Source organism: Lampris incognitus, chromosome 10 (genome assembly GCF_029633865.1).
Source record: "Lampris incognitus isolate fLamInc1 chromosome 10, fLamInc1.hap2, whole genome shotgun sequence".
NCBI lineage: Eukaryota > Metazoa > Chordata > Actinopteri > Lampriformes > Lampridae > Lampris > Lampris incognitus.
Window position 1 is genome coordinate 22,936,777 of NC_079220.1, and position 24,624 is coordinate 22,961,400.

General features: G+C 42.5%; 2 protein-coding genes across 4 annotated transcripts in view; one reads left to right on the plus strand and one right to left on the minus strand.

Annotated features, from left to right (window-relative positions):
- The window catches only part of nprl3 (NPR3-like, GATOR1 complex subunit), a 28,794-nt gene extending 12,522 nt beyond the window's left edge, over nt 1-16,272 (plus strand). For both annotated transcript variants that reach the window (XM_056287556.1, XM_056287557.1), the window contains 9 exons: nt 1,614-1,767; nt 1,932-2,013; nt 2,170-2,307; nt 3,341-3,497; nt 4,730-4,836; nt 12,870-12,999; nt 13,941-14,130; nt 14,747-14,939; nt 15,374-16,272. In XM_056287556.1, the coding sequence (XP_056143531.1) occupies nt 1,614-1,767; nt 1,932-2,013; nt 2,170-2,307; nt 3,341-3,497; nt 4,730-4,836; nt 12,870-12,999; nt 13,941-14,130; nt 14,747-14,939; nt 15,374-15,539 (1,317 nt within the window). In that variant the 3' untranslated portion in view covers nt 15,540-16,272. The remainder of the gene's footprint in view (nt 1-1,613; nt 1,768-1,931; nt 2,014-2,169; nt 2,308-3,340; nt 3,498-4,729; nt 4,837-12,869; nt 13,000-13,940; nt 14,131-14,746; nt 14,940-15,373) is intronic.
- A 2-nt stretch (nt 16,273-16,274) lies between these two features.
- mpg (N-methylpurine DNA glycosylase) lies at nt 16,275-19,828 on the minus strand. 2 transcript variants are annotated; one of them, XM_056287558.1, is made up of 4 exons: nt 19,754-19,828; nt 19,131-19,467; nt 18,577-18,781; nt 16,275-16,979 (listed from the first exon to the last, which is right to left on the minus strand). In XM_056287558.1, the coding sequence occupies exons 2-4, from the start codon at nt 19,407-19,409 to the stop codon at nt 16,603-16,605; spliced, it is 861 nt and encodes a 286-aa protein (XP_056143533.1). In that variant the 5' UTR covers nt 19,410-19,467; nt 19,754-19,828; the 3' UTR covers nt 16,275-16,602. The 2 variants fall into 2 exon arrangements, with proteins under 2 accessions (XP_056143533.1, XP_056143534.1); XM_056287559.1 differs by having other exon boundaries at nt 19,738-19,772.
- Between the last annotated feature and the right edge of the window lie 4,796 nt (nt 19,829-24,624).

The following is a 24,624-nucleotide window of genomic DNA, read 5'->3' on the forward strand; positions in this document are numbered from 1 at the left end:
AAATACAGATTTCTGTGTACCAAAAATGCATTAAATCAAGCCATTTTGCTTTTATTTAACATGTAAAATCTCTGACACTGATACTCCATTTAAGCTTGGTATCAGCCCTGATATCCATTTCCATTAATGGCATTGGTGCATCACTACTCTCAGTTATACACTCACCGGCCACTTTATTAGGCACACCCGTCCAACTGCTCGTTAACGCAAATTTCTAATCAGCCAATCACATGGCAGCAACTCAATGCATTTAGGCATGTAGACATGGTCAAGACGATCTGCTGCAGTTCAAACCGAGCATCAGAATGGGGAAGAAAGGTGATTTAAGTGACTTTGAACGTGGCATGGTTGTTGGTGCCAGACGGGCTGGTCTGAGTATTTCAGAAACTGCTGATCTACTGGGATTGTCACGCACAACCATCTCTAGGGTTTACAGAGAATGGTCCGAAAAAGAGAAAATATCCAGTGAGCGGCAGTTCTGTGGGCGAAAATGCCTTGTTGATGCCAGAGGTCAGTGGAGAATGGCCAGACTGGTTCGAGCTGATAGAAAGGCAACAGTAACTCAAATAACCACTCATTAAACCGAGGTATGCAGAAGAGCATCTCTGAACACACAACACGTCGAACCTTGAGGCAGATGGGCTACAGCAGCAGAAGACCACACCGGGTGCCACTCCTGTCAGCTAAGAACAGGAAACTGAGGCTACAATTCGCACAGGCTCACCAAAATTGGACAATAGAAGATTGGAAAAACGTTGCCTGGTCTGATGAGTCTCGATTTCTGCTGCGACATTCGGATGGTAGGGTCAGAATTTGGCGTCAACAACATGAAAGCATGGATCCATCCTGCCTTGTATCAATGGTTCAGGCTGGTGGTGGTGGTGTAATGGTGTGGGGGATATTTTCTTGGCACACTTTGGGCCCCTTAGTACCAATTGAGCATTGTGTCAACGCCACAGCCTACCTGAGTATTGTTGCTGACCATGTCCATCCCTTTATGACCACAGTGTTCCCATCTTCTGATGGCTACTTCCAGCAGGATAACGCGCCATGCCATAAAGCTCGAATCATCTCAGACTGGTTTCTTGAACATGACAATGAGTTCACTGTACTCAAATGGCCTCCACAGTCACCAGATCTCAATCCAATAGAGCACCTTTGGGATGTGGTGGACCGGGAGATTGGCATCATGGATGTGCAGCCGACAAATCTGCAGCAACTGCGTGATGCTATCATGTCAATATGGACCAAAGTCTCTGAGGAATGTTTCCAGTACCTTGTTGAATCTATGCCATGAAGGATTAAGGCAGTTCTGAAGGCAAAAGGGGGTCCAACCCGGTACTAGCAAGGTGTACCTAATAAAGTGGCCAGTGAGTGTAAATAATGTTAATAACATACTAATACATGCTAATAACATTTTTGTTGCAATTACATTGTGTCTGTTTTAGTCTTTTTCTACTCAGAAAAAGAGAATGCTTTTATAGTCTCTTTTGCCGTTGATGGGAAACGGTAAGATTTGAACTAGAATAAATGGCATTTAAATTGCATTGGGATTTTTTTTTCAGAATCAATATTCCCTTAAGTTGCTCCCTCTCCTCTATTTCTTCCTACAGGCCAACGCGGATCCGTCAGTCATCAGCTGCATGCACAACCTGTCCCGGCGGATCGCTATCGCCCTGCAGCACGAGGAGCGTCGCTGTCAGTATCTGACCAGGGAGGCCAAGCTGATGCTGGCCGTCCAGGACGAGATCACCACCATGACTGAGAGTGAGGACAACACAACATGAGCTCTTCAGGCTTCCCAACAAATCCCTAAAGACTCCCAAGTCCCCAGAAAAACCCTCCAAAACTCATTCAACTGCCATGAAATGTTTATTACCACGCGATGCGAGTTACTGAATGAAATGTGTTTAATGTTGTTCTTCTATCAGCGGACGAAAGCCCCCAGTCCCCATTTAGACAAATCCTGCCCAAATGTAAGCTGGCAAGAGACCTTAAGGAAGCCTATGACAGGTATGTGATTTAACAGATTACCCATTTAAAAAAAATATATATATATATATATATATATATATATATATATATATATATTTTTTTTAACATATTCTTATCTACTGTCATGCACAAAGCATGATTACACAACTCACTCTGATGCTTGTATTTTGTCAGTCTTTGTACAACAGGTATGGTGAGACTGCACATCAACAACTGGCTGGAGGTGAGCTTCTGTTTACCTCACAAAATCCATCGCATCGGAGGAAACCATATTCCCCCAGAAGCACTGGAACGCAGCCTCAAGGCCATAAGGTGTGTATTTGTGTACAGTATCAGTATGTCATACATAGAAACCTTCCTTGGCCATTGAATTCCTTTTTTTCTTTTTCTTTAAATCTTTCCAATGGAAAATGTGTTTTCCTCGACCAACAATGTGCCAGACAACTCAAGGACCCTTGAGGCCCAGCAGCTTCCTCAACTGGAACTGTCGAAACCACAGCAGAGTGTTTATGTGGGCCGTAGTACCACCTAGTGTCACTCCACACTTCACATCAGAAATATTCTCTCCAAACTTCTGCCGTTTTAAACTTTTTATCCCTATTTATCATGTAATATTGAAAACTTTTCAGATTTTAGATCAAGGTAAATCTTATGGCTTTGATGGATGGTTTTGAATCCACAGCACTGGTCTCCAACCACTGTGCCATCAACAGCTATGTCAGCCGAACACAAAACCAGCTGATTTCACAAACAAGAGAGTATGTGACTTATTAGTAAGATCAAGATGACTGGTTTAAAATTCCAGGCTTTCCAGGGGTGTACGGGAGGCATAGCGGTCTATTCCATTACCTGCCAACACAGGGATCGTCGGTTCAAATCCCTGTGTTACCTCCGGCTTGGTCAGTATCCCTACAGACACAGTTGGCCATGTCTGTGGGTGGAAAGCCAGATGTGGTATGTGTCCTGGTCACTGGTCAGTCGGGGCGCCTGTTCAGGGGGAGGGGGAACTGGAGGGACTAGCGTGATCCTCCCATGCGCTACGTCCCCCTGGCAAAACTCCTCCCTGTCAGGTGAAAAGAAGCAGCAGGCAAACTCCACATGTATCGAAGGAGGCATGTGGTGGTCTGCAGCCCTCCCTAGATTGGCAGAGGGGGTGGAGCAGTGACCAAGATGGCTCAGAAGAGTGGGTTAATTGGCTGGATACAGTTGGGGAGAAAAAAAAGGGGGGGGTTAAAATTCCAGGCTTTTACTGAGGAGTTGATATTGGAATCTCGAGGACCAACTTTTAAGGATGAACTTTGATCAGACTAGTTAAGTGTTTTATTATGAACCCCCCCCCCCCCAGGCCATACCATGCCCTGCTACTGCTGGACAGTGAGAAGGCCCTGGTGAGCCAGCTTCCTCTGGACTGTTCGCCAGCCATGGTGCGCCTCATCAAAACCTGCTCTGCCGTCAAGAACTTGCAGCAGCTGGCGCAGGACGCCGACCTGGCTCTTCTACAGGTACACACCACACACCTTCTCTGGGACCACCATTACCGCTGTCCACACCCAGCATTCACCATCAGTGTGTGCAATGACATTCTGTCATCACACATTACAGCACCTGACTGTCTCACTCTGTTTGAAATTTGAATACAATCCGTTAAAATTGCTTTTTTTTAAAAAAGAAAAAATCATACTGGCACTGCTGATTTCAACAAGTACAACTAATGAAAAAAAATCTGAAAACTATTAATAATATGGCGGCATGGTGGTGCAGTGGTTAGCGTGATCACCTCACAGCAAGAAGGTCCTGGGTTCGAACCCCGGGGTAGTCCAACCTTGGTTGTCCCGGGTTGTCCTCTGTGTGGAGTTTGCATGTTCTTCCCGTGTCTGCGTAGATTTCCTCCAGGTGCTTCAATTTCCTCCCACAGTCAAAAGACATGTAGGTCAGGTGAATTGGCCGCACAAAATCGTCCCTAGGTGTGAGTGTGAGTGTGTGTGTGTGTGTGTGTGTGTGTGTGTGTGTGTGTGTGTGTGTGTGTGTGTGTGTGTGTGTGTGTGTTGGCCCTGTGATGGCGTGGCGGCCTGTCCAGGGTGTCTCCCCACCTGCCGCCCAATGACTGCTGGGATAGGCTCCGGCATCCCCACGACCCTGAGAGAAGGATAAGCGGTTTGGATAATGGATGGATGGATGGATGGATTAATAATATGTTGAAGTCATCTAAATGTAAATATATTCACAATGTCATCATGCTCCCATGGAACCTAACTGACTGACACTGATGATGTGATGATGTGTTCATGACATGTGAGTAATCGTAACTACAAACTGTTGACTGGGAAAAACGGTTAACATCACCTCCTTGCAGGGAGCAACAAGTAGCAAATTAGGAATTGTCTTATGGACCCCAGTATCTTCCACTTAGCATTAGGAAGTGCGGAAGTGCCCAAAAGTTTGTCATAAATGTCGTTGAAAGGGTTACATGTATCTCGTCAAAAGAGTTGCATTTATCTATATGTTGTTTGAAGGGTTTTATCTCACAAAAGTAGAAATGCAGTAGAAATCCTTTGCCATCCTGGTTTGCTGTCTTGATGTTGTCATACTGCCGTCTAGTGGACAACATAATTATGTCAAAAACAAATCTAATGGTTAGAGGTGTGGCAAGAACATTTTGGGATTGGATTTGAGACTCATTCAATGTGAATCCTGTCAACTTAAATTCTTAATTTTCTGTGTAATCTCCTCTCAGATCTTCCAGATTGCTGCTCATTTGGTCTACTGGGGCAAAGCGATCATCATCTACCCCCTGTGTGAGAATAATGTCTACATGTTGTCACCCCACGCTAACATTTGCCTGTAAGTGTCCATGATGTGTGAATATCTGTTTTCCCCACTTTCACCCCTGCCCCACCTCTGACAAATGACACATGAAAGGAATGACAAGTTTAATCAACACCCATTCTTGGCACTGTCACAGTACAGTACCCTGCAAAAGCATTCAACCCCCTTGACAGTCATCACTAATTTCTGGATTATAAGATACTTGCACATCTGTTCCTGAACAATATTATTTTTGTTAACCCATAAGCTCTAACAGCATGTCCCCAAAGCCAAGTTATTTTTCATTGACTTTTTCCAAAATAAATTTAAAACTAAAATATAGTGTGTAAGTATTCAACTCCCACATATCTATACTATGTAGAGTCGCCTTTTGCTGCAATAGCAGCCATGATTCTCTTGGGGTAAATAAGCTTTTTATATTCTGCTGGGGTAATTTTTGCCCATTCTTCTTGTCAAATTTGTACAGGGCTTGAAGGTTGGTGGGATGGTGCTTCTGGACTGCGATTTTCAGTCTGTACCTCAGATTTTCAATGGGGTTGAGGTCCGGACTTTGACTTGGCCACTCCGAAACGTTCACCTTATTGTTGCCGAGCTATGCCGTTGTTGCTTTAGCCTTGTGCTTAGGGTCATTGTCCTGCTGAAAGGTGAACCTTCTCCCAAGCTTCAGTTTTATGGCAGACTGCAACAAGTTTTCTTCAAATATTTCCCTGTATTTAGTAGCTCCATCCATTCTTCCCTCAGTGTGAACAAGGTTCCCAGTGCCTGCAGATGAAAAGCAACCCCATAGCATTATGCTACCGCTGCCATGCTTCACTGTAGGGAGGGTGTTTTTAGGGCATGAGCAGTGTTAGGTTTGTGCCACACATAACGCTTTGTGTTTTGGCCAAAAAGCTCAACTGTCATTTCATCTGACCACAAAACCTTTACCCACATCCTAACTGTGTCTTTCTCATGCTTGGTATCAAACTCCAAGTGTGCTTTTATTTATTTTTATGTTTATCAGGTGCAGTTATACAGTACAGTCTCAAATACACAACACATACATAGATGTCTTATGAATCAGTCCATGGATTTCAGCATCCTCTCAATGTCCATATATAGTTCCCATTCTCAAAAAAGAAAAAGGAAACAGACATGAATAGTGACATTTGTCCTTGAACACATAACAGGTAAATATACATTATATAAGAAAAAAAGGACACATAGTGTTCACATTTAAATGAGGAGAAAAGAAATCCAGAAGAATTTTGTCACTATCTCTTATTTCAGATCAATTGAGAAAATATGAAATAATTGGAGACTATTTAGGCAAAAATATATATTTGTTTTTAATTGTAACCTTGCAGTTGTGTTGTCCATGTAATAAACATCCTTAACCTTCTCCCTCCATTGTGTTACTGTGGGGGGCTGTGGCGTCAGCCAGGAGACTGTGATCATCTTAGCAATTAGAAGAAGGACTCTCAATAGTGATGTCTGATTTTTGTCTTCTGTATCTTCTGGTAATAGTCCTAATAAATAGCAACATGGTTGTAAGGGAAGTTCTATATCTAAACATTTTTTTTATTTCATTTTGTATATTTTGCCAATATTCTGATAGTGTTGGACAGTCCCAAAATATGTGTGTATGGTCTCCTATCAGGCCACAGCCCCTCCAGCACTGATCCGAGGTGCCACCAAATTTTGTTATGACAAGAGGGGTCCCGATGGGTCTTTTGAGCATATAATTCTTTTAAATTTGATTCTGGGTCTCTTTTTTTTTGCCATATAAATTTAGATAACCATTTGTTAATTGTTTTAAATGTAGAAATGGGGACCTCTAGGGGTAGAGATTGGAATATAAAGAGCAGCCTTGGCCATATGTTCATTCGTATGGTTTCCACTCGCTTCATTAGGGCTAAGGGGAGAACTTCCTATCTTGTAAGGTCCGTTTTTATTTCGCCTATCAGTTTTTCATAGTTGGCCTTGAATAACTGTGATGTGTAAGAAGTTAAGATGATTCCTAGGTATCTGAACCCTTGGTTAGACCAGTGGAATTTGAATCTCCCTGCTAGTTGTGTGGGCCAGTGCCCCACCAACTTCATTGCCTCAGTCTTGGATTGGTTAATTTTCATAACCTGAAAGTTCTCCATAGTCAGTTAAATTCCTTAACAATGCAGGGATAGAGGAAACTGGGTCGCGGATATACGTCAAAATGTCGTTCGCGTAGAGCGAGATCTTGTGTTCTGTTTGACCTTCATCTTTGAAATCTTTAATGCTATGGTTTTGTCTTATTAATGCTGCTAGAGGTTCAATATTTATGGCAAAGAGCAAAGGACTGAGACAATCTCCCTGACGAACCCTGCTGTCAAGGTGAAAAGAAATCTGAACAGCATCCGTTCACTCTAACATGTGACTTTGGATTTGTGTAGATGACTCTTACCCAATCCAAAAACATTGGGTGGAATCCCATAGCCGCTAGCGTTTTATACAAAAATTCCCAATTCACGATATTGAATGCTTTCTGTACATCAAAACTGATAAACATAGAATTTTGTATATTTTTCTTGGTATATGATATAACATTAAGCGTTCTCCTTATATGATTAGCTCCTTGTCTGTCGGGGATATGGTCTGTCTGATCCAGATTAATCAATTTTGCAATAATTTTTTGTATCCTTTTTGCCAGGATATTGGTCAGTAACGTTTGGTCATTATATAGCAAACTAATGGGTCTATACCCCTCACAGAAGGTCAGGTCTTTACCTTCTTTGTGGATGACTGATATAATGGCCTCTGACCATGTATTTGGTGGGTCACCTTCGGAGAGGGCATAATTAAAAGCTTTGGTTCATACTGGTATCAAATCGTCTATGAAGCATTTATAGAACTCTTCAGGAAGTCCATATACCCCTAGGGATTTATTGTTTTTTTTTTTTATGGCCCCCCATACTCAGTTTCTTTAACATCTGATATCATTTGCAATACTTAATCTTTTGACAATGAGGGTAAATGTAAGTTGGCAAGAAAGGCCTGAGATTTGTCATTTATTGTTTTTGATTTAGGTTCTGTGTACAGAGTTTTGTAGAATGATGCAAAAGTGTCTGCTATTTCTTTTGGTTGAGATACAATTTTCTTATGTATGGGATGTATAATCTTGGGAACCACACGATTAACCTGGGCTTTACGGAGTTGGAAAGCTAACAAGCGACTGGCTCTGCTCCCCCATCTCATAGTATCTCTGTTTGGAAAATCTTAAGGCTCCCTCCGCTGTATATATGAGGAGCTTATCCGATGCCTTCCTAGTTTTCTTTTAGTTCTAGCAGGATGTTATGTGTACCTGTAGTTTTATGTTCTATTTCTAATTGCTTTATTCTGTTTTCTAGCTTCATTTGCTCTTCCAATCGTATTTTCTTTAGTCTTGATGCAATCTGGATCATTTTCCCCCTTATGACTGTTTTAGCTCCCCCCCACAGGATTGATGGTGTTACCTCTCCATTATCATTTCAGATTATTCTTTTAAGTTCTGTTTTAGATCTTACACTACTGCTGTATTGGTCAGTAACAAGACATTAAGTCTCCAGTATCTGAAGACATTTTCTTTACTTAAATCTATGTTTAACATGACAGGTGCATGGTCACTCAGTGTTATTGGTTCAATATGGTAATCTATTACTTTATACATATGCTTTTGTGTTGGGAAAGACAAAAAAAACAAAAACAATCCAGGAATAACTATGATGAACATTGGAAAACCCCCCCAAAAAACTGAAGTCCTTGGGCTTTTAGATATCCATGGGTCAACAGGTCCTAGTTCCTTAAGTGTTTTTTTTGTGTTTTTTTTTTTTAGTTTGGAGTCCTCCTTCTGATGGTGTTTTATCTAACCTTCCATCTTGTACAGCATTAAAGTCTCCCCTGACTACTATCATGCCCTTAGCATTATCAGCAGTGATATTTGCAATTTCTTTGGAGAAATTCTGATCATATTCATTTGGGGCATACCGGTTCAAAATAGACACCTCCACCTCCCCCTATTGTGCCTACTACCATGCCAAACCTCCCCTGTTTATCCTGGATGACTTTTTCTGAAGAAAAGGCCTTTGTCCTATTAATTAAGCTTGCTACTCCCCTTTTTTCCAAATGAAGCACTGTATACTTGGTTTACCCATTCCCTTCTTAATGTTTTATGTTCTCTTTCTGATAGGCAAGTTTTCTGTAATAAGGCAATTGAACATTGCAGTTCCTTTAGCTGATTATTTGGGTTTTTTTTCATTTCAGTAGGATGATTCAGTCCATGGATATTATAGGTGGCTATAATCAAATTGTTCATGTATGTATGGTGAATTTTTTTTAATATTGTCCTTCAATCTTTGTCTCAACCCAAACCTCAATTTCAACACAATGCAAAGTAAAGTATCTGAGACACAACATACGACTGCACGTCTAATAGAATCATAGAAATAGGCATAAAAAAAAGAACTTATATGTAAGAAAAAAACTAGAACTGACTTCCAAACACCCAACTGATTGAACAAAAATGCTATAACCAGTTTCTCAGTTTCTATAAAGATGGAGAGTTGTGACTATAACCTCTCCGGGAAACACACACAGTGCTACCACGACTACCTAAAGTTGCCTGTACACTATAGCAAAATAAAACAAAATTAAATTATCTTAACCCGGCTTCAACCTCTGAAAGGAGAACCCCTTCTTTTTTTTTTGTGTATGTTATTTTTTTTCACCATTTGTATGAACCAGCCGATACAGTGAAAGCCAAGGGAACAACCCTATGAGCCTGGTTTATAACAAGTCCTATTTAAGTTTCTTGTATAAAGTCTACTGACATCTCAGAGTTGTTTGGCCTGCTCAATTTGATGTCGATGCCATGACCAAAGAATTGTGCAACAGTTCCTTCTGGAGAATCTCCCGGTCATCCACCTTAACATGAATTCCCATCTCCTTGAGGGTGGGGGCCGCAGCTGCGAGGGTCATAAAGCTCTTTATGCCAGATTCCAGATGGATTTTCAGCTGGGCAGGGAACGATGATTGGGCTTTCACTTTTTTTTCTTTAAGTTGTTTTATCACCTCCCGTACCTGCTTGGGTTTCCTCTGTACGTCCGATATGTTGTCCTGATCAAAAAGCTCTTCTGTCCTTGTTATGTTACCCCTAGTTTTTTCCAGGCTTGTTGAAGTATCATATCTTTAACTCTGTAATCAGAAAATCTGACAATAATGGATCTTGGAGGGGCAGGATCCTTCGGTTTTATAGTCAATGAGCGATGGGCTCTCTCCACGCAAGAATCCAAGTCTTCCTGTAATTCAAGGGAGGGGCGCATCAACTTGGTTATGAAGTTAATCATATCCTTCCTTTCCTCGCCCTCTTTCACCCCGTATATGCACAGATTGTTCTGTCTTGCTCTGGACTCGAGGTCTTCACACTTGGCTGATAGTTTTGCTTCTCGATGAAGTAAATAGTGAATGACTCACCCATGTCGGAGTGCTTTATCCTCCGTATCGCTCACTCTCTGTTCGACATTGGCTACTTGTTGTTCCAGTTATGTCATACGCTCTAGCAAATCAGTGAGGGTGGAGTCCACCCTAGATAAGGTAGCCTTCATGTCCCGAGAGGCCTCCTTGTGTTCTTCCTTATGTTGCGAAGTTCTGTCAGCACTACCGCCATGTTGTTGTCCTCAGTGCATGTTTCACCTGTGTGTGATAACTCGTCCGTTTGGTCTCGTTTATCTTCTTTTTTGGTAATTTTCCCTCTCTTTTCTGTATCTTTTCTTAAAGTGGACATTGCAGTTTTTAGTTTTAAACAATTTGTGTCAATTATTTAGAATTAAATAGTGAATCGGCTAGTTTTTAAGGGTTCTCCCCTGCAGCAGAAGGATCAAGCTGCTACTCCTATCATGACGTCACCGGAAGTCCTAAACCACCATTCTTAATCCAAGCGTGCTTTTATATGCATAGTTTTGAGCAACGGCTTCTTTCTTGCCACCCTCCCATACAGGCCAGGTTTATGGAGAGCCCGTGACTGGTTGACTCATGCACATTTACTCCTATTTCAGCCACTGACCTCTGGAGCTCCTTCAACTTGATTGCAGCATCATTTGTGGCTTTCCTCACCAGCCCATGTCTTGCTCGGACACTTGGCGTTGAGGGACGGCCTGTCCTACAAAGCATCAGGGTGGTGTGATACAGCTTCCACTTTCTGACAATGGATCCAACAGTGTTCCATGGGACATCCAAAAACTTGGATATTGTTTTGTGTCCTTTTCCCACCTTCTGCGTTTTAATCACTCCGTCTCTTACTTCAGTATTATGCTCCTTTGTCTTCATTTTCTGATGAAGTTCACGCCCGGCTAATGAACTTCACACAGAGTGCTTTTTATACCCATAAATGAAACCGTTACTTGGATATCTTACAGGTGCACACTAATTATGTTCAATTTACCTGAGTTTAGTAGAGTTGAGTTAGGAATAATTTGTCATTCGTGTAAACTTGGAGCTTTCAGAGCAAAAGGGGTTGAATACTTATGCAAGCACTATATTTTAGTTTTTAGTTTTTAATTTATTAATAAAAAGTCAGTGAAACACAACTTATTTTGGCTTTGGGAACATGCTGTTAGAGCTTATGGCGTCACAAAAATAATATTGTTCAGGAACAGATGTGTGAGTAATTTTTATAATCCAGAAATTAGTGATGACTGTCAAGGGGGTTGAATACTTTTGCAAGGCACTGTATGTGTCAACATCATGTATTTGTTCTAAATGATTTTTAAAGCCTACACCAAGTGAAGCTCTTTCAAAACGCAATGTGGGTTTATTCCATTGGGTAGAATCATTTGTCTGGTGCAAAGTTGTTTTGACCAAATTATGTTGGACAACTCACACTGCTTTGTATTTGTATTTGTGTTTGTGTTAACACTTTTTAAATAGACGTCCCTGCTCAAACACTGTGGGTAGCGAATAGAAGTGTTATATACAAATGTTCTTGGCTGACAATTGGCTGCATCAACTCTTAAGCTAATCCAAACCGAGCCTCGTACCCACAGTTAGATCAAAACACTGCTGCAGGGCTTATAACTGGTGTAAAAAAAAATGGGGGCATATCAACCGTAATGATATGAGTGACTTCTTTGCATTGGCCTTTTTTTTTTCCTCCATTTGCCCCCCCCCCCCTTTCGCCCCAATTGTATCTGGCCAATTACCCCACTCTTCCGAGCCATCCCGGGCGCTGCTCCACCCCCTCTGCCAATCCGGGGAGGGCTGCAGACTACCAAATGCCTCCTCCGATACATGTGGAGTCCATAGCCGCTTCTTTTCGCCTGACATTGAGGAGTTTCGCCAGGAGGACGTAGCACGTGGGAGGATCATGCTATTCCCCTCAGCCCCCCCCCCAAACAGGCGCCCCGCCCCGCCCCGACCAGAGGAGGTGCTAGTGCAGCAACCAGGACACATACCCACATCGGCTTCCCACCCACAGACACAGCCAATTGTGTTTGTAGAGACACCCAACCAAGCCGGCAGTAACACGGGGATTCGCACCGGCGATCCCCATGTTGATAGGCAACGGAATAGACCGCTATGATACCCGGACACCCCTTTGCATTAGCTTTTTGTACATTTTAGAGCTGAGCTGAGATCCTTGAGACATGCTGCTTTTACTGTTTGAAGGTACAAATGAGTGAGAGTTGGTCTTCAGCTGTTAGAGCCTCCAGTAGCTGGAATTCTCTTCCGGTGGAGCTCACTGTAGAAACGTGTGTTCTTTTTCAAAGCCCTCTTAAAAAAAAACCATTTTATTAAAGACTTGTTCAATGCTTAATTAACATTTAAGTCCTCATTTTCATATTACCATTTCATCCATCACTCATCACCATTCATCCATCATCCATCCATCCAGCCATCATTAATCACCATTCATCATTACCATTTATTGTTTGTAAAGGATATCTTATTTCAGTGTGTTCTGTAACCGTGGTTTTATAATTGTTATAAAAGTTGAACTTGGTGGAAAAGCTCTGTATTGCATTGTATTGTATTGTAATGTGGCCCATAACTGTGTTGTACAGCTACTCTCCGTTGTCGGAGCAGTTTGCCCAGCAGTTCCCCGGCTGTGACCTGCCCTCCATGTTGGCCAAGTTCTCACTGCCTGTCTCGCTGGCCGAGTTCAGAAACCCCCTGGAGGCTCCTGTGCAGGAGGTAGGTCATCACGTTCACACCGAATAAACCGCACGCTTCAGCCAAAATATTGGTTCGTGAAGAGTTCATGATGTGTAAATGTTACTCTGTATTGTCACTTGGCTTTCTTCACTGTTTTGCTTTTTGTTTTCCTTTGAACCCCCCCCCCCAATTGCATTCAGCCAATTACCCCACTCTTCCGAGCCGTCCTGGTCGCTGCTCCACCCCCTCTGCCGATCTGGTGAGGGCTGTAGACTACCACATGCTTCCTCCGATACATGTGGCATTGCCAGCCGCTTCTTTTCACCTGACAGTGGTGAGTTTCACCAGGGGGGCATAGCGTGTAGGAGGATCACGCTATTCCCCCCGCAGTTCCCCGGCACCCCAACTGACCAGTGGAGGCGCTAGTGCAGCGATCAGGACACATACCCACATCCAGCTTCCCACCCGCAGACAAGGCCAATTGTGTCTGTAGGCAGTAACACGGGGATTCGAACCGGCAATCCCCGTTTTGGTAGGCAATGGACTAGACCCCTATGCCACCCGGACGCATGTTTTCCATTTTTTTACTGTCAGTGCTGTGTTGTGGTTGTTTTTTTTTTTTTTTTAATTCAGTTTGAACTTTTATTCTGTTCCTGATTTTAGTTGTTCTCATGACACGAGACTTATTGTATTTTAATTTTGTATTTGTTTTAATTATTATCATTATCATCACGAATATCTCAAGTACCGACACTAAAGGCAGAATGCCCTTCCTGGTGATGAATTCTAAATGGAATTTAGCATCATGGATTTCTCTTTTAAAAAGGCCCCCCCTTTTTTTGTGCTCTTATGTAACCGTCTCATGTTCCGAGCAAAGTGTGAGCAGATTGGACATGTGTTCAGGTATAAAGTAGACAATGCTGCACATCATTGTTTTTCTGCACTGAACCGTGACAGTCTTGACGGTCCTCCTCACCCAGGCCCAGCTCATCCAGATGGTGGTGTGGATGCTCCAGCACCGCTTGCTGATCCAGTTGCACACCTACGTCTGCCTGCTGGTGCCCCCCAGTGAGGACGAGCCCAGCCCAAGGGATGAAGACCTCCCATTGGCAGCTCGGGTTGGGGGCCGCAGCCTAAGCACACCCAGCGCACTCAGCTTTGGCTCCCCCAGTATGTCCCCCCCCCCTCAGCTACTTCAGCCACTTTGCTCTCTACGGTTTGGTTTAACACCTGATATGATATTAAGTCCAGTAATGAGTTGGAGTTTGGCCCAGTGTCTTGTTTGTGGTGGGCTGTTTTCCAGGTGGGGCATGATACTAGAGGAACACAGGTTGTATTATCCAGAATTGTATCATTATTATCACTGTCATCATCATTATTATTATTATTCAGAAACGGACAGAAACAGTCGACAGTTGTGTTATTAAAAAAGTGCATATTATTAGCGAAAAGATTTGCCTATTTTTATGATCACTAATTTACAAGTGTGTCAAAAAGTTGGTGTCATAGTCTACACACATGCCGTTTTCCAAACTTTTACTGTTTGTCACCATCATGTAACATGACAGCGGAAGATATGCAACGCACAATTAGGAAGGCCGACTACCCCACCAGTGGTTAGAAAAGAAAAAAAGCAGTAATACCGGCTATCAATGGGTAATGACAAATGGTACCATCTTGACAAGTTCTGATGTACCTAAGGGATGAAAATGCTGAGACACAAGTATGGCTCTCCTGTCTGGGATCTTTGTCATAAACCTGTGGTTCGTCTGTTCCACGTTCATAGCCAGCAGTGATGACATGACTCTGACCAGCCCTAGTATGGACAACTCCAGCACCGAGCTACTGCCCGGAGGTGACTCTCCTCTCAACAAGAGGATGACAGAGACCCTGCTGGCCAGTCTGACGGAGCACGAGAGGCAGGTCATCCTCAACATCCCCGCTGCACAGAATCCCGAGGACCTGCGAATGTTTGCCAGGTAATTTGTGTTTGGTCACAGATGAAACACGTTTAATGCAGGCTTTATAACAAGAAACACTGATGGCTGTTCCAAATGTCGTTTGGTATATCTATGGCTAATATTTTAGTGTCATTATTTTGCCTAATTTTCCTTTTGGCACTGTGTATGTAATACATAATACGCATTTACCGTTAAACACTTAATTTGGGAATAGAAACAGGCTGAATGGCATTAAATTGGATTTCAAGTATTGAGCAGTTTTAGTGCCCCCTGCCTGTATAACAGATGGGCTAAGTCTTTCTAATGCCCTTTTCCTACTGGCCAAAAAACCTGCAAAAAACCCGCTAAAGTCCACCTTTGGTCAATGTAAAAAGGCGGATGTTAGCGGGTTTTTTGGCCAGTGGGAAAAGGGTATAAGATTTTCTGTTCAAAACTAATTTTTCTGCTTCCAGGCTGCTGCACTATTTCCGAGGACACCACCACCTGGAAGAGATTATGTACAATGAGAACATGAGGCGCTCGCAGCTCAAGACATTATTTGACAAGTTCCGTAGCGTTCTGGTGGTGACTAACCACGAGGACCCCATCATCTCTATCTTCCAGTCACCCATGGAGTAGGAACACACAAGACAATAGCAGCTATTGTGCCGCACCCACTGGAAAATATTTCTAATTCAGGACGATGAATACTCATGCTATGCCCTTGACTAAAGCGCTAAAGATCTGTGAGGGACTACAAGTAAATGTGCACATTGTGAAATTCAATATTTTGTGCTAGTAAATTATTTTGGAGATATGCGATGCGTCTCTAGTAGTTGTGTTGAGCATCAGAAAACCAGTGCACACACTAAAGGGTTGAGCTCATCTTCCCTGTCCCAGATGTGTTGGATCATTTCTGCCTAACAGAGGGGCATATTGTGTAATGATCATTCCAGACCGTGAGCTGGATTCTTCCCCTCAGGAATCCCAGAGGTGGTTTTGTGTGTGTGTGTGTGTGTGTGTGTGTGTGTGTGTGTGTGGTGGGGGAGTACCGGCAAGAAAGAGAAGCGTCCTATCATAAGCTGTTTTTGCTTTGAGGGAGCGCCTTCCAGCCATCTGTAAAATCAATAAAGAAATAAGAGAATTTACCTAGCACAAAAAGAAACAAAAACAGGTGGACTTGAACTGAACAAAACCGTAGAGTGGTTGAAGTTTCTTTGTACTACATTACTTAAATTTTGCCCAAGTTATCAATACCTTGTCATTCCAATTGGAAAATCCGCTATTCAGGTTAAGTTCAGTCAATTCTGCTCATGTTTTGAGAAAAAAAAGAAATCTGGCTAGTGAAAGATTTTACAGTTGAACACCTTAAATGTCTTTGTGAAACATGTGTTCTCTTTGACTCTTTTCCCACAACTGAAAGGGCACAAAATAAGCCCCAATTTTATGGTTTTTGCAGACCAGCCCTAGCTTACACTTCAAACTATTCGCCATTCACTTTTCTTTTAAATTTTTGGCCTTCTGGAAGTTCCTAGTTCTACATAATAATTTGAAAGTACATTCTTGTAGGACTTTTTATTATCTGCAAAATCAAAATGCTGGTGAGAAAAGGTATGACCTGTATATTTGCTGTATTTACATGAGAGGCAGCAGGGTACTCGTGTTCAGTCCATCTGTAGAATCCAAATGATTCAGTATTGCTTCACTCGGTCTGTCTCTCTGCCTCTTTGTTCACCACACTAACACAGGGGTGACCCCGGAGGTAGAAACGCAAGGGCTTGGAGGCCCATTCCCCATGAGAATCAATTCCAATGCGGGACGCCGACACCACGTCGCGGGGCTCCAGCGGGCTTGCTTCGGGGTCCCCCTCCAGCCACACCTCCGGGTCCGAGGCAAGATCCCGACGGTCGAAGCAGCGGGGTATATTTAGGGCCTGGCATAGTTTGGAGGGGCCGTTACAAAGCTCTTTGTCCTTCAGCTGACGCGCTCCCTCTCTGCGTCTGGCTGCCCGCAGCTGCCTCATGAGCGGCTGACCCTCAAGGGGCTCGAGAGAGCGCAGGAGCACCGCGGCACCCTCCCCTGCATCAAAGCAATACAACAAACAATGTGCATCAATCAGCGAGGCTCCACTCTGTCTCCTTCCTTTTGCCCTTTAACCATTTAGGGATGGCAGAAACAAAGTGCCACATACTAGGCTTTTCCCAGTGGCATGTACTTAACACGGTGAATAATGGTATTTCATCACTAAAAAATAAAGCACATATTATTGCCCAAACATTGAGGTTTAGGAAATAGGCTAATAAAATATACAGTTGCAACCATGCCCATAGTGATAACTTAATCAACAACAATGTAATAAAGAGTTTATGTCGAGGTCCAGCCATGTGGTGTTGCTTGCTGGGATCACATTAGGACAGTGGGCATCACTGTATTAGGACGTGACCTTGGGTCAATTCAGTGGCTTTCACATTGAACGCGCCAACTGCCCCTCTGCGACATCTAACCCATTATTTTCTATGGCTCGTGCTGTGAATAAAAATAATTTTGTGTCGTCTTGTATTGCATCTTCCAGCCACAGCTCATGTAGCATGACATTAACAGGAGGAACTTCTGATTTCGACAAAACATTAAAATTATGCCAAGACACTGGGAAGAAAGTTATTACTTGGAAGAAAATTCCCAGTCAAGTGGGCATACCAGGTGTGTTTTGAAATATAAATTGGCAAACAATGACATGTGCAACATGATCATAAGTGTCACTCGAAATGACTTAATGGTCTTACATGAAAACATTCCATGCAGTGTTGTAAATTTGAATCTTCCTTCTTTCGGTCTTTGAAATCCCTGCTTACTTTGTGTGCTCTCTTAAAAAAAACCAACAAGTGGCAAAGGTATTTCCAAACTTTGAGCATCTTTATGCAAAATAATGGCTGTGGATAAGCAATTCAGAATAAGGAAGGACAACAAACTTCTTGATTGTTGCAAAGGGGCAATACTGGCTATCACTTCTATGAAAGGGTAATGTATACTGCACTGTTTCAGCTGGTCTCTGACCAGTACATATTGTTGAGAAATGGCAATTTGGGGGTAGAGAGCGAGATGAGAGAAGGGGGTCATATTTCTAAAACTAGGGGCATGGAGATGCCGTTCATACGTTTTTGTTTCTTTTTTTAGGTCCTACTCACTAATATCAGGCTACCTAGAAATCTGCAGGACTATGTCATGAATTAGGTGAAATTTCAACCAAAAGAAGGTGGCATGATTTCCTCCCCCCCCAATGAAAGCGATTTGGTAAAGTTATCTTGCTACTGTTGAAGTGATGGCTGGAATTGGTAGATTGGGTAAGTGGACATGTTTACAGCAAAAATCAAAGCTCAATTACATTTTAAAGATGTAGCAACACCAGTGTGAAAATGGCCCCACTGAGTACACAGGCTTAGTGTTCCACCTATTTGACAAACACTGGGAGAAGGGACATCAAACTTAATTGCAAAAATATAAATAAACGCGATAGGTGTCAGTAGATGAGGGCACAAAAACTTGACACAATACTTGGTGGGAAGTTTTGATGACGCAAACAATGATGTGCTCAAGTCTACTGAATTTTGGTTTTCAAGAGGTAAGGAGCTACTACTTAGTTCTTTAATTCGGCATAACATGTTGGGAAGCGGTTTACCTTGACTCGACACATTCGTGCATAGGTAGACTCCATATATTGGGTAGACATATATTGTGCCTGGCTTCATGTACATCGCTGTGTTCCTCTCTGTGCGTTTACCACCTGCTGAATGAGAGGCTTTGTCCTCCCCTCCAAGGTAAGCTTCGGTTTCCACTATTCTTCCTCTGAGCTCTGTACCATCTGCACAGCGGCGCACCAACACCTGGCATGGTGACAACACGCAACACAATTAGACAGCACTTTTTCCAATTTTGTAAGAAAAAAAGGCTACACAAATTGAAAGGGAGTGGAATTGGATGCACTGAACTGTATGATTAAATGTAGGCTACATGAAGCTACTGTTTCAAATTAATTTGAACCCATTTAATTTGCAAGAAATAATGAATAATAGATATCAGGGAGTTGGTAATGCTTTCAGAAAGACGCTATTCTCCTTTACATTTCCCCCCTGCTGACTGCCCTTCACCCCAGTCTCTGCACACCGTAGCCTTTGGGAATAGCTCCCGTGATTCGAGACAATAGATGGGTGGCAATTAAAGGTGATGCGATACCTTGCCGAGGAAGGCTTTAGCCAAGCCGATGCAAGGCTGGTCGAAAAAATCCTCCCCCAGTCTGTGTTCACGTCTATCATTTTTGAAATAATAACTAAACTCTATCTCGGATGGGACCTCGGCGTCTGGATCGTTTTGGGCAAGAATGGACTTTAATGGAGCAGGTGGATCTTGGACGTCCCCTCGTCGGTCATCGTTGGCCGCTGGTTGAAGTGCTACTGCTCCTGGTGTCTTCCTTTTCCGCCCCGCCATACAGAAACACTTAGCAGCTTTGGTCATTCACAAATCAAGGTTTCCTTGCGCAATAGTGCCTTTACAATCCAGAAAATCCACCCATCTAATGGAATTAGAGTTTGCTCATGTAAGCTTTCAGAAGCTTTTTTTTCAGTAGCAAAATATAATTTGAGTCAGATGATGGTTACAAAGAGTATTTTTTTTAGCTAAACGTTTCATAGCTCGTACAACGGCTAATAACGCCATAAGGAAGTAGTTATTGTCGAAAAATCTGCACGAATTAATTTACACAACACCTAATATCATACAACTTTAAGATGCAAACACACGACCAGAACTACTAATAATTATTCCGCTAGATTAATATGAAAACCTTATAACGATCAGACCGGACACGAACGTCGTCATTCTTCTTCTTTTCCGTTTTAATAGCGGGTAGCAACCAGCGTTACGGTGCACTGCCGCCACCCACTGGGTTGGAGCGTGAACCGGCGTTATCCACCCTCACGAACAAAGCGCTTCGTCATGTAAACAGGAAGCCCGTTTGTTTTCGCACGTCTTAAAGGAGCCGCGTAAACACTTGAAGGGGAGAGTTTGAATATTGTTAAGGCCTTTCGGTATTATTACAGTTTAGAAAATTAAAGTTGTGCTTCTGATTGCTGGCTGATTGTAATTTCTTGGCACCCTCTAATATTTTACATCCCTATTTATGTACATGCCAGCTCTCATAAGTGGTTATAAATAGTGCTTGAGTTTTTGTACCTACCCGTGCAAGTCTCTGTGGGAAAACCCTCACTAGGCTACGTGTGTGTGGTGTGAGTGTTTAATGTTCACCGGTTAAGTTGAAGAGGAACTCTCATTCATGAGTCTGTACTGTCGGCCATGACATGACATGACATGCCTCTAGTCAAAACATCTGTCCTTAGGGTTATAACCGGGGTAAAGTTAGTTTTACTTTGGATATTCTACATTCATGGGAACCATCTTCAAAGTGAAGCTTTCGCATTACAAAACTTCAGTAGCGTAACCGGTTATTTTCTTGCCCGGTGCGGGATTCGATACGGTGTACTGCACCATAAGGCGACATCACTAACCGCTCGGCTAAAAAGTCAGACCTGTTAGTTAGGGACTAACGTGTCTTATTAGTAGTTTACAGTAGCTGCCCATATAAACGTCAAACTCATACAAAACCAAGTGTGTTACAAAGTGTACACATGGAGGACCAGTCTACGCATATTACATGTGTAAACTACTAATAAGACACGTTAGTCCCTAGCTAACGGGTCTGACCCTTTTGCCGAGCGATTAGTGATGTCGCCTTGTGGTGCAGTACACCTTGTCTCGAATCCCGCACCGGGCAAGAAAATAACCGGTTACACATGTTTTAAAAAATGTTTTGTTGATTTTTGAATAATTTTTTAATGTTTGATGCTTTTTTAATGTTTGGATTTTTTTAATGTTTGTTTAACATTTTTTTTGTTGATTTGTTTCATAAATTTTTATATTGAAAAATAATTAAATAGCCTTCTGTGTATGGGGCCTACTAATTCAAAGCGAAGTGTGTTACGTGTACAGAAGAAGGGTCAATCTGCGGCAATTACATTTTTGAAAAAAAATTGCTGATTTTTAATTAACATTTATATTGCAAAAAAAAAAATTCAACAGCTCTCTCTAATGGAGCTATTGTCTAATGGACAATAAGTCTTCCACTGCCTGAAAAGATCTGTACTCTTTATTAGGGGGCCAATTACCAATGGTACAAGGCGCTTTATTGTTTTTGCCTTGCTTTTGTATGAGTAGGCCTTAGCTACAGAAAGCTATTGATTTTTTTTTAATGTAAAAAAATGATGAAAAATCAACAAAAAAATTTTTAAAACGTAAATGCCATAGATTGACCCTGTTGTTCTGCACTTTCTAACACACTTGTTTTTTTTAAGCCACCTTATTTTGTCATTGTACAGTTGTTTGGTTACAATGAATGTGTCTTCTGCATTTAACCCATCCTATTGTATAGTAACAGTGGGCAGCTGCAGCACCTGGGGACCAACTCCAGTTCTTCTTTCCATTGCCTTGCTCAGGGCACAGACAGGAGTATTAACCCTAACATGCATGTCTTTTTGATGGTGGGAGGAAACCAGCGCACCCGGAGGAAACCCACGTAGACATGGGGAGAACATGCAAACTCCACACAGAAAGGACCTGGTACAGCTTGGGGTTTGAACCCAGGACCCCTCTTGCTGTGAGGCAACAGTGCTAACCACTGGGCTGTCGTCCCGTCCATTCAAACTGACTTTACCTCAGTTGGATTATTAGCCTATATAAGAGCAGAAAGCATACTTTGTTTTAGACCCTAAGAAATTGTTATTTGCTATTAACTCTCTTTCAGCATGAAAAAGTGGGCTCGTCAAGCAACCTGGCGAGCTCACAGAATTACATAACTGACAGTGGCCTCCGAAGTGGCCCTACTGACTGTGTGTGTGTGTGTGTGTGTGTGTGTGTGTGTGTGTGTGTGTGTGTGTGTGTGTGTGTGTGTATATATATATATATATATATATATATATATATATATATATATATATATATATGCGTGTGCACGCAAGTGTGTGTATCAGTCCCATCTCATGGTTCAGTTGCAGCCCCATCTCATGGTTCACTTGTTTCTCTTTGGTCAGTTACATTCAGAGGAAAAGAATTTGAAGGGGCAACAGTACGTTTGTGTTGGAATTGAGTCATGGGCCTCCTGGGTGTCTCATGGTGGAGATGGAATGGGGCAGTTGCGAAATATTAAGTGAAAACTTAAATGTGATTAAAAAATATGTTTACAGTACCTGCTGGTGAAGATATTTAAGAGGGCCGAATGAAGAGGCGCACCGCTCTGGCCATCCACTTGCACTTGTGGCCATCTTTTCTGTAAGTAGGTAGATATTAGCTGCCCCAAAAGTAGCAAGAAACCATGGAACGTCATCAAATGATTTGCATACCAATTTGCATAATAATTAATTGCAATATGGGACTTCAAGGCCAACCATGCTATTCTGTAGGTACACAGAAATGTTGCAGAAATGCAGCCATGCGCACCTCCAAAATCCCAACAGTGCAGCAACAGAGCCCTGTGGTATACCAATACTGACTGGTGAAGCAGGGGAGGATGTAGTAGTGTGACATGAACACAAAACCAAACACCAGTGGGGACATTTCCCTTATGACAAAAAACTGCAGGCGTTTTGCTCCTTGTGCTCCTTGCTGCTAGTTAGGGTTGCCTTTACCATATAACCATGAAACTTCCCTGCAGTTTATCCTATACTGAGACTGAAAATTAGCAACTCAAGTTATAGTAGGAGGGTGTCACATCTAAGTTCCAATGGAGGAGTTGAAATAGAGTATTTAAGTGACGGAACAACTCTTTAAATTTCAGAGTCAGATTCGTTTTATTTGCTTAGTACAATGAACGTACCAGAATTGGTGACTGGACATTGGTGCAAATATATTCTGTCAAATGGCAGAACTACATAAAGACACACTAGCTCAAATATTTGTATTTGAGCTTGTATGCATGTAAATGGCCAGTCAAGTTCAAGTCTGAAGTCATCACATATTTTCCCTGATTCCAAGACAATTAAAATCTTAAAATTTCCTCTCCAACTAATTTGAGATTGGACCCCCAGGGAATCACCTGGAATCACCCCAGGAATCACCTGGACACTTGTGACATATTTTTGAAATAATTTGTTTTCATGCTGCTGCAGACATATACCTTTTCATATGTTACCTCTTGCATTCCTCAAATAAGGCGTTTTAATCTCCTTAGCGAGATCAGAGGGAGTTGCTGAGCTGATGGCAGCGTTACTGAGCCCCCACCACCTGACAGCAGCCGTCTCCCTCCATCAGTCACATCTCTGGAGCTGTGCCAGAGACAGTGGCATGCTTGTGAAGCGGTGGTCTTCTGCGTATGGCATTGCAGAAATAGGTGAAGGGTGCATATGTCATCTCCAAGAGGGTAAAATGATATACTTCAGCCACATAAAAAAAGGTGTAAAAAGTCCTGGGTCAGATATTTACACGGCTCATTTTTTATGAAGCCATGCTGACTGTTGGTATCTCTTATCACTTGCCCTTGTGTGATTGGTATGATGTAATCCTCACAACTTCGATCAGACCACATATTCCTGGTCAGAAATGTAGGATTATTCGTATGTAAGACATTTGTTTTCGCCTTTTGATCATATGGCAGAGTTTTTATGCATTGGTATCGGATAGAAATAATATAAAAAATAAAATAAAATAAAAGAGCAGATATACAGGAGCTATGAATGAAAAATATTGGATTATCTGACTGATTCTTTGCCTGACTGAATAAATGAAGCCTATGAGATCCAGACACAGAGAAATGCAATCTCTGACTTGGTTTGTTGACTTTGTCATGTGTGGTGGCGTACTGGCTGCTGCCACCTTTGTTTGCTTTGACTGAGACAACTGAATGCCGCAGTCAGCAGCGATGGCGAGGCTCGGACGAGGCGGAGGGCTTTTTGTTATCCCGGCCGCTGATACCCTGAGCACCCGCAGCTAGCGCCGCTGCATGCTGGGTTCTTTTTAACTCCAGTGGGCAGTGTCTCTCCCAGCTGGGACACCCAAGACTCATTTATGATGCACAGATGGATGAGCAGAAGTCATGCCGAGCCCACAGACTGTAAATATCTTATGACATTATGAGTCATGTCATCCTAAGTAGAATAGTGTTTATCCTTCTAAGTGCAATATACACTTCTCATACAAGATCGACCCTTAATGAGGACACAGATTTTGCCTGCAATCTTTTTTTTTTGCCAATACAGCCACTGTGTGAAAATGATTCATTTCAATATTTCAATATGCAAGCAATTATTTTTCCCTTTGTTCTAGCATTTTTGGGGTACTCTACTCATATACTTTAATTTCATTTATTTGGGCTGTACAGCACAATCAGTGGTCATATCCATCCATCCATTATCTGAACCGCTTATCCTGCTCTCAGGGTCGCAGGGATGATGGAGTCTATTCCAGCAGTCATTGGGCGGCAGGCGGGGAGACACCCTGGACAGACCGCCAGGCCATCACAGGGCCCACACACAAACACACACAAACACACACACACACATTCATACCTAGGGACAATTTAGTATGGCCAATTCATCTGACTTACATTTCTTGGACTGTGGGAGGAAACCGGAGCTCCCAGAGGAAACCCAAGCAAGACACGGGGAGAACATGCAAACTCCACACA

Excerpts from the sequence above, each read along its gene's own strand:
- mpg (XM_056287558.1), bottom strand. The coding sequence starts at position 19,409 with ATGACCAAAGCTGCTAAGTGTTTCTGTATGGCGGGGCGGAAAAGGAAG. Across the intron at positions 18,782-19,130 it reads CTAAAGCCTTCCTCGGCAAG|GTGTTGGTGCGCCGCTGTGC; the intron begins GTATCGCATCAC and ends TCACCATGCCAG. Across the intron at positions 16,980-18,576 it reads CACGAATGTGTCGAGTCAAG|GGGAGGGTGCCGCGGTGCTC; the intron begins GTAAACCGCTTC and ends GCTTTGATGCAG.